The sequence below is a fragment of the Lygodium microphyllum genome, chromosome 2 (genome assembly GCF_053477565.2).
Source record: "Lygodium microphyllum isolate KBCC chromosome 2, Lygodium_microphyllum_v1.1.10, whole genome shotgun sequence".
Lineage (NCBI taxonomy): Eukaryota > Viridiplantae > Streptophyta > Polypodiopsida > Schizaeales > Lygodiaceae > Lygodium > Lygodium microphyllum.
Genome location: NC_141136.1, coordinates 82259853 through 82270270, shown reverse-complemented (window position 1 = coordinate 82270270; position 10418 = coordinate 82259853). Strand labels below are relative to the sequence as shown.

General features: G+C 42.0%; 1 protein-coding gene across 1 annotated transcript in view; it reads right to left on the bottom strand.

The window, feature by feature from the left end:
• Window positions 1–1344: 1344 nt before the first annotated feature.
• Window positions 1345–10418, bottom strand: part of LOC148039944 (Haloacid dehalogenase-like hydrolase (HAD) superfamily protein) — a 102343-nt gene continuing 93269 nt past the window's right edge. The window contains exons 11-12 of the mRNA XM_087695408.1: window positions 1835–1935; window positions 1345–1736 (exon numbers count right to left, since the gene is read on the bottom strand). Coding sequence (XP_087551534.1) covers window positions 1839–1935 — 97 coding nt within the window. The 3' untranslated portion in view covers window positions 1345–1736; window positions 1835–1838. The remainder of the gene's footprint in view (window positions 1737–1834; window positions 1936–10418) is intronic.

Sequence of the window (10418 nt, the reverse complement as noted above, 5' to 3'; positions counted from 1 at the left end):
ACCGAACTTTGTAACCCTAGGGGATGATGACTCTTGCTACCAAAGGTATAACATGTGATTCAATGTTCTCAATGTGTATAACTTGTGATTCAATTATGTTGATGGGATTAATGTATCTAATCACCCATGGTTGAAGACTTGATAAGAAAAGGGTGTTGAAATACTTATAATGAATGATGGCTAGGAGCACATAAACAAGGGCTAGAGAGATACATACCGAAATGGGTAAGGATCACAACCAATCAACTTTTGAACATCTAGTACAACTTGACAAAATTGGAGAGCTTCATGTACTATTTGGCTATTTAAGAGTTGTAGGTTAGCCATGCAATTCTGACTTTGCATCTGGCAGAATAACATGGCAAAGCAACAAAATAAGAAACTTATTCTAAGACTTTACGTCGATGTTACCCCAACATTAGCTATTGAGAATACAAGATTGATACACATCATCTTGTCTTAAGCCTCAATATCTACTCGTATGGAAGGAAAGGCAAGCCCTAAGGGTAGATATATGCCTCGCAAAGCCTTTCATTGGACATTGTAATCTCTCTTAAAGACATGACCAATCAAGTCCTTGTTCAACCTCCGTAAATGCCCCCTTTCTTTGGGAAAGATCAAAGCATACTAAAGCCCAACATAATTTATTGAAAGCGTGCATGTATAAGGATTTGCCTAGTAGTCATGACCTTGCCTTTACACACACACACACATGTGCATGTGTGTGTGTGTGTGTGTGTGTGTGTGTGTGTAGAGAGAGATGCACGTGTGTGTGTGTGTGTGTGTGTGTGTGTGTGTGTGTGTGTGTGTGTGGAGAGTGTGTGCGTGTGCGTGTGCGCGTGCGTGTGCGCGCACGCACGCATAGGGTAAGAGAGCCAATTGCGAAACAAGTGCCAAAGAGCAAACACTTTGGGGCTAGTAATGTTACAAAAGAGGAATATGCTGAGAACCCTGCTTGTGTCACTTATTGTATTTCTTAAATAAGTGACACAAGCTCCTGAAATCAATAAGAGACACAAGCAGGGTTCTCAGCATATTCCTCTTTTGTAACATTACTAGCCCCAAAGTGTTTGCTCATCTATTCAAATATTTAAAAAGCTACAAAATGGAAAACACACCCCCCGCCTCCCCTCAAAAAAAAAAAAAAAAAAGTCTTAGGTGTTCTATAGTTGGCCCCTTTACCCTAGTTGTGTGCATCGACATAGTGAAGAAAGACCAAAAGATGTTGCTTTGATCAAGAGTTACCACTCCTTTCGATTGTCAGACGACTTGCATTATTCAGTGTGCGCTAGGTTTGTGATTCAATGATCAATTGACACTTTGTTCAACAAAAGAGCAATCGCAAACGTTAGACTTAACATCATAAGCAAGGGCAATAGAAAGATCACAGAAGACGGCTGCTCTTGTAAACATTTGAAACTCAGCACTAAAGTATGTCGCCTTCAAGAAGGTTTACAGCTGTGTTTTGGGCTTTGCCAATCAGGAAAGGACCTAACACTCCAAATGTAAAATAGCTGGGAAACAACGTCGTATGCATTGCCTTCTCTATTAGATGTAGAATTAGAATTGTACCAAACCACGTTGCACCTTCTTTCTATGATCACATACTCAAATTACACGACGTCTCTCCTCAAAGAAACATCGTATATTCAATCCCATTTTCCACCATTTCCTTCGAGTCTTAGATCCTACAAATACTTGTTGAAGTGAGGATCCACACCCCAATCCTGTTAATCCGAAATGGAGACAACTTGCAGTGCATTCTTAGTCAGAGATCTACTAGCTCCAAGAGCGACAAGCAAGAGGCTTTTAAAATTGGGGATGGGGACATACCAACATTACACCATCCGCCTTAGACGCATTAGTGTTATGTCACCTGCACCAAAGCCTTCCAAAACTGCTCTTGCTGCTGGAAATTCAGCTCTAGCTGTCAAGCTGCAAAGGTCCAAAATTTCAAATAGAGAGCAGAAGATTGTTATGGACAGCAATATTTCCTTGTGAGCACAAGGCAAAACGTTGCACACAAGGCTTAGCCAGAATTCTGGAGGTTCTTTCCCACAAAAATAACGATTTTACTAGTGAAGATGAAGCGTTATAAAAGACATCATGATAACACACACACCTGTTTCAAACATAACATAAAATCAAAGAAGCAGAAGTCGTATACATTAAATATTTAACTTTGTAGCCATAAGCTGCTATTTTGCAGACAAATTGAAAGCATTATTAGGTAGTATCCATTCAAAGTAATCGGATACTCCTTACAAAAGGGAAACAGGACTTCTATAGTAACATATTTTCGAAGGAAGATTCAACCATTGAGAACGATGCTTGGCATTTGCATCTGCACACACTATGTCACAATTAACTCTCTACTGTATGAGCTTGCCAACTTACGAAGAGTTTAGAGACTAAACAGCTCCTTTCTCTTATACAGATCTAACTCCGACATTTGAGTTGATGGGAGTGTAACATCCAAGGCTGGGTGCCACATTTGAGTTGATGGTATGTCCCCCCACGAGATACATCCAAGGCTGGGTGCCACACGGTGGAGAATATGGCAAGCTCCTCTCCACACGAGCTGTGCCGCCTCGCAAGACCAAAGGCAGTGCTTTGGAGTTTCCAAGTGCTGCTATGGGCAGCGCTTACAATCTCCATCTTGCTACATCTGAGCCAACCAATTCTCCACACTCAAACCCCCATATGCCAAAAGCCAAAGGAAATATGACACCCTCCTCAGCCTCCAGTTGTCCCACAGGCGACGCTAGAAAGTCCGACAGAAGGCATCCGTGATACTGTGCTCCGCCCAGTATCTGCTACGCAAAGGCGCACAATCCATGTTCTCCTACATCAGTACATGTCTACCAATCCTCGTTGTGTATCCAAGAACCTTAGTGGCTTCTTGGCGACCACAGTGGCCAGCCATAGCCAATCTGGAGGGTCCCACTCCAACTCATTAAGTGGCTTTCTCTCCCATATCCAAAGGCACCACTCCCGAAACTCCTCCCAGGGCACATAAGGGTCCAATCGCCAGGTCTTCCCCTAGAGTCCAACCACACGAATCCTCCTCCAAGGAAGGACAACAATTTACTCATCCTGCTGTCCTTTGTCAAGAACCAAATGCCCCACATCCTACACGGTGAAGAAAGTCTCGTAGGGGGCACTGCCCACTCTACCTGCCACCTATAAGGGAATACCTGCCAGTGAGAATTTAGCAGTTCACACCTCACCAAGCTCCACCGGCTCTCAAATCGGGGGGTCTAGCCACTCCTAAGGGATCGTTGAGTCAATCTCCCTCCTTATCTCAGCTCCTCGTTGACAACCTGATGCCTGTTGCAACACCTCCTGATCCGCCATCCTGTACACCTCCCGCTACATGTTGATAGTACAAGCAGGGGCAACCTCCCAGCCAACCCACTGGATGTGAGGGCGCTCGCCAATCTGTATCCCATCCCGATCTTTGACCTCGGGGTTCCAAACCATTGGCTAGCAATCTATCTCCTCCTAGCATTCTGGGGGCCTCTGAACTAGGGCCTTGCGAAGGCCCTGCCACACTCGAAGTAAGCTGTAGAGGAAGGAAGATTTGGGTGGCGTAATCTGGGCAGTCGTGAAGATCCATCTCAAGGATAGCCTCCAACCACCGCCAAGCCTCGGTCCACACTCTTGCAGACCCTCCTACAGAAGGACCTTCTAGGTCTGCCCACTTGGTGTGAGACCACGAACCACTAGCTTACCCAAAAGGGCCAAGCTTGGGAACTCTGAGTCGATGGTCCCAAGCCCTCCCTTAGACTGATGTCGAATGATGGTCGCCCACACCACCTTGGCCCGAGAATCCCTAGAACCGTTGTCGAAGCATTTGGGATCGGAAGTCTACTACGCAGGTAAAAGACAGAAGTGTGAAGGGAGATTCAGGGAGAGGAGTAGACGGAAGAGAAGGGGTTTAAAGAAATAGATGTAGAAGAATACTCATAGAGATGAAGCCTGTTAATTTATTTTTGCATCCTGAGAAGATAAATCTCTTGCAAACCAAAAACGTGCATAAAACAATAGCTTCCTCTTTGCTGCTCAGACCGCTAATCTGATGCTTCCATTGGCTCCGAAAGGAAGGTAAAATATCATGACACCTGGTAAGAATACTCCTACATCACTCCTCCCAATCCGGAGTGTTGTTTGCTGCTTGTAAATTGCGATCACGCATCGCACAATTTCGCCAATCCTTCTTTTTGCATAAAATCCCCTAAAAATGGCTGAAAGCCACTTGCTTTCTTTTACATGTCACTCTATTCTAGAAGTTGTCTACAACTTTTGGATATTACAAGGAATAATATCTAAAATATCAAAAATAGGCTAAACTTGTCCAAAAATCTGGTATTTTTGAACCATCCATACTACGGACACTGACACTAATGACTAATATGGCATTGACTCTCTAGATCAATAAGAAAGCCGAATGACAATGCACTCTAGAGTTTTTCACACTGTGCTTATGGATCTGCAGTGTCAGAAGAAGTATCCTCTGTCATGTCAATGTCTTCATCTTTTACCTCTTCTTATTCCATATTCTCATATTCATGTTCAGTATCCAACTCCTTCAACTCATATGCTGAAAACTCCCTATGTTTAAAGAGCTTGATACGTTTTCCAGCCACTGGAATCCTTAGAGTTGTCCCATCCATCTCATTTAATGCATAGGTAGCATGGTCAAAAACAAACCTTACCACATATGGACCAAACCACCGCTTTGCCATCTTCCGACTGATACTATACTGATTTTTCAAGCTGTTGTCATAAACCAACACCCAGTCCCCTTCTTGTATAGCTCGTGGTCGAAGTCTGTGTCGCTTGTCAAACCTCTTCTTGTTCTTGATCCTTGTAGTCTTCAGCTTTTTCATGGCTATCTCAATGTCTTCAGGCCTCCTTTCTAACTGTCTAATGCGTAGGACCACCAACTCTTCTCTATTCAAACCCTCTTCCCATGTAGAACACTCCAAGTAGAAATAGTCTCCTCAATAGACATGATTGGTTATTGTCCATACATAAATTCAGCAAGCATATACCCTATAACTGCACTATGAGTGGTCCGATTAGCCCATAAAGCAAAGGGTAACATTCTTGGCCACTCTTTCATTCTACCCTTGCATGACTTTCGGCCTGATGACCTCTTTCACTTTTGCCATTTGTTTCAGGATTGTAGGCTAAAGTTAAAGCCAGCTTGATACCCAATCATGAAAAGAAGTCACGAGCCTCATCCACATCCAATTCTCCTCTATCTGCAACTACTTTACCAACACAACCATACCTCCAAAAGACTTCTCCCAATAAGAACCTACAAACTCCTTGAGTAGTCTTTGTACTAAGAGCTTGACCTTCCACTTAATTTATCAAGTCTTCTCGTGCAAGCACAAGATATCTCATATTTCATAAGCCTGTAAGCATAGTAACCAAATCAACTACCCATTTGTAATGCATAGACAATGGATAGGTTGGTTACAACCCATCTCTATGCTTTACCATGGAATACATCTGACAGACACTACATGATTTCACATAATGCTCCACATCTTTATATATGTTCTGCCACCAATACTTTTATTTGATCTTGGTAAATGTACCCCAAACTCCTCTATGTCCAGCCCATAAACTTTTATGAAACTCTTGCATCACTTGTTGTTGAGAAGCCCTATCTCCCAATACACATATTGGAGCTCCTCTCTTTTTCTTTGCATGCTTCCATAAATATCCGTCTTTCAAGAAAAACCCATAAGCTTTTCTTTTAATCCTTTTGAATTCAGCTTCAGACCACTCAACCTTTTTTGTCATGAGACTGAGATATTGGCCTATTTTTAGCCAATCATCCTCATACAACTCTTCCAAAAATTGTGTTCTCACAGAAGCATAACACTGATGATGCTTTCTCTCTTCTGCCCATCTCTTCTTCATGGCTGTAAGCTCTTTTCTTACTACTGAAATCCATGTTACAACAGTTGTACTTGTAGTAACAACAACTGCATACTCATTCCCTTCTGTCATAAAGTTGTTTTCAACACCTATTAAATCGTCCTCTTCATCTTCCATCACCTCCTCTTCATATTCAAACCTTGCTCATGAAAGCATGTCAGCCAAGGGGTTTTCTCTACCTGCAATATGCTGAAAATCAAGGTTAAGTGACTTTATATATGCAATCCACTATAACATGGTAATATCGGGAGTTGAGCAATTTACTATCACACCCAATAGAGATAGACAATCAGTCTCTACCACTACATGAGCTCCCATAAAATACTCCCTATCACACTTAAGGGCTGTCACTACACCCCAAAGCTCTTGACTTGACAATACCGCCGTTGCCGTTTATTGAGAACATTTGCTCCAAACCGAATGGCACACCTATTCCCATCAGTATCATCCTGACCCACTGTCCAACCAATGCCAATTGGGCTTGTATCCACAGTGAAAATAATAGACTGTCCATTCTCATAATTTGCTCTCTCTAGTGTTGGGGCTGAAATCAATAAGCCCTTCAACTTCTGAACTGCCCTCGTATGTTGTTTACCCCACCAAAACTTTTGCCCTTTTCTCAAGAGTTGATATAAACTTTCAGCCACATGAGCAAAATGCGGAATCCATATCAAGTAAAAAACACATGCACCCAAAAATCTTCTTACCTTGGATACATTCGAACATGTCTCCCGCATCCTGCTTATGGCATCAATCTTTACTCGTGAGGGCTTTCTTCCATATGGTCCACACATGTGCCCAACAACTAATACTTTCTCCACTCCAAAAATCAGCTTTTCTCCTGACAGAGTCAAATGCACTTCTTCATTGCAGCCCATAACATTCATGATCAGCAAACTCTTGAATGACTTCATACATCTCTAAAGTGTCAACATAAATAACCTTTTGTTCTGCCATGTTTTCAGCATTAATTGCTGCAGGAATTTCAGCCATTGTATCAACATCAACCAGCCCTGAAAACAACCCTGAAATACCTTCATTTGCAGCCATCAAACCATGTCTTCAGCTCTTTTTCAGCCCATCCTACATATTTCTTTTCAGCCCTGCACATGGCTGAAATATTCTTAAAACTGCCAAGACTGCATGCTGTCCATTCTTGCAATCCAGACACAAACACAGTTTCCCTCTTTCTTGGAGGCATTATTATCTCACTAGAGGCACTACCATAGCCTCCACTTACAACAGTGCTGTCTAAAAACCCTTACACTCTCGTACATTAGGTGACATGGGATTATCCTGCAGCCTATCCTGATTGCGGGGATGATTCACACAAACAGTGAGAAACTGTATAACCTTTGTATTGTCTTTACTCCGAACCCGAGCATATGAAGAACCATCATCCAAGGCTTTTGTTTCCAGCCTTGATTCCGAAATATAGAGCTATCCCAAAATCACCGGATAACTACATGAATCTTGCACAAAAAAATGATATTCATCCCTAACATCTCTTATAGTCACACGTACATTCGGATAAGCCGCATAAACATCCCCTGATGAATTGTTTGCTGCCCACATACGCCATCCCGAATCTATATCAATTGGCCAACCTCCATTCTCATACAAGCTGCGTGCCATAATATTGATTTCGGAACCATGATCCAAGAGAGTTATGCAAGGCATCTCTCTTGCTGCCACTTTAACAATTATCTTTGTTGTAGTACAAGCCCAATGCGTTCATGAATAATGTCTGCTTGGAATAAAATGAGCATCTTCTTCTTTATGTACTTGTTGATGGGCATCCCTATTATACATAGCCTTCTCTTTATGCTTACTCCTGCCCAAAAGACCAATTTCAACCACAAGCTTGCTGTCTACATTCCCATTTAACCCATTTTCAACATCAGCCTGCTCCAAATCAACATTACATGCATCATCATATTCTCTTTGAAGTTGTTTCTCTATATCTTTGTCAACCTGCATCAATGCTTGCAAAACTTCACCATCAAACTATCTTTTTCGTTTCAACATATCAATGATTGCATCATGAAATTCACGCTTCGCGATTCCAAGAAGTTCACCAAGCGTAAATTCCACTCTACTGCCAAGTATGCGATCTTCCAAGATCTTTTTAAGATTTGTGGCATTCTCAAGATCCAATTGTAACCTGTAACCGAGCTGCTTGCCTCTTTTCTTCCCTTCTTGTTTCGTCTCTTGAGATACATCCTCCATAACATGCTCAGGTATGCCTTTTTCAGCCTCTTTTTACTGCTCCATTTTACTTCGTATTATGCGTTTAGATGGGCCTGAAGAGGAAGGATCAGCAGTGTTCTCATCTCTTCTTCCTTTTTCTTCCACAAGAGCTTATTGATTATGAACCTCAGTCAAATAAGCACAAGCTAAAAATAAATCCACTAGTGCACTCCATTCTCTTCTTCCTCATATACTCTGACTTGCATTAGCTAATTCAGGCTTTGTTGTTTTGCCCTTTTTCATGCAATCTAGTGCTTGTATCCAAATGCGAGATTTTGCTTCAGCCATGCCTCATTTATGAGCTTCATCAATCCTTTCAATTCTCAACTCATATGTAGCTGCATCTATGGCAACAAATGTTGTCCTTGCAGCCAGATCTTCCAACCTCTTCTGCATGCTACCATTTCCAAAATTTGGCTCTATTGAAATACAAGTTTCTGTTGCATGTATTTTGTCATCTTTCCAAAAGACTAACCTTTTCGATTCTACTTCATGGTAGGCTGTACAGTCTCGCTTTTCATGCTATAAATTGTCACACCAAATGCATCTCCTCTTGTATCCTTCTCTATATGGCCTTTGGGCTGTTGCCCGACCCTTCTCTTCTACCTTGACATCCAATTTTTTGACCTTTGCATTGATTTCTGTCAAATTCACCCTCAAATCACGCATGCATTTCATTAATTCATCCATAGCATCACCTTTAAGAGCCAGACCAACAAGTATAGTCGGCTGTTCCGCCATAGCTACAGGCGCCTTGGTTGTAATTCCTTTTCGCTTCTGCTTCATGGTAGGCTGTACAGTCTCGCTTTTCATGCTATAAACTGTCACACCAAATACATCTCCTCTTGTATCCTTCTCTATACGGCCTTTGGGCTGTTGCCCGACCCTTCTCTTCTACCTTGACATCCAATTTTTCGACCTTTGTATTGATTTCTATCAAATTCAACCTCAAATCACGCATGCATTTCATTAATTCATCCATAGCATCACCTTTAAAAGCCAAACCAACAAGTATAGTCGGCTGTTCCGCCATAGCTACAGACGCCTTGGTTGCAATTTCAGCCCCCTTCTGAGCACTGGTAGGTGTGGTGCCTATACTCCATCTCAATTTCATCCGCTCTCTCTTTACCAACATATGCACTGCCTATTAGCCCAATCCGATTTTCATCCCGTTTCAAAAGAGGCATCTTCTAAACGATCATTCAACTTCTCTTGGAAGACAGGATCTGCAGCCTTCAAAAACAAATCAATTTTCTGACTCTCCAATGATTGCTGCTCATTGGCATCCAATTGCACATACCGACTTCCAAATTCACAGAGCAAAGCTGTAGCAGCCAACCCTTTATTAGGCTTTTCAATCCAATCTGTAAATGTCTTTTTAGTTACCAATCCTGCATCTTCCAAGAAAAACTCTTCTCTCAAAGCTTTCTTAAAAGCTACCCAATCAGCATCTCTTCTATATAACTCATCAATCCGATCATGCAATGCATGCATGGCCAAACGGGAGAAATACCGACTCCATGCATACTGCGGTACCCCATGAAACAACATCTTTTCTTCATACAACCGGATGAAGACCGAAACATTTTGACCCTTAAACTGCTTCAATTTCTCTCCCACTGCCTACAATGCATTCACAGCTAAGGAATCAATTGTTTTTGCTTCCTGCCAAGTTTGCATCTGTTGTTGTGACAACAACTGCTGTTGTTGTTGTTGCTGCAACAAAGCAATCATCTATTGTAAAGCATCACCATCACTTGAACTGCAAAATCCCCCATCTTTGCACACCTGCTGTCAACTTTCACGTCGAGTTCACCACTGTCGAAGCATTTGGGGTCGAAAGTCTACCACAAGGGTAAAAGACAATAGGTAAAGGGAGATTCAAGGAGAGGAGTAGACAGAAAAAAAGGATTTTCAAGAAATAGAAGATGTAGAAGAATACTCATAGAGGTGAAGTCTGTCAATTTATTTCTGCAACCTGAGAAGATAAATCTCTTGTAGACCAAAAACGTATATAAAACAATAGCTTCCTCTCTGCTACTCAGACCGCCAATCTAATGCTTCCATTGTCTCTGGAAGGAAGATAAAATACCAAGACACCTCGTAAGAATACTCCTAGATCACTCCTCCTCCCAGTCCAGAGTGTTATTTACATGTAAATTGCAATCGCGCGATTTCGCCAATCCTTCTTTTTACATAAAATCCCCCAA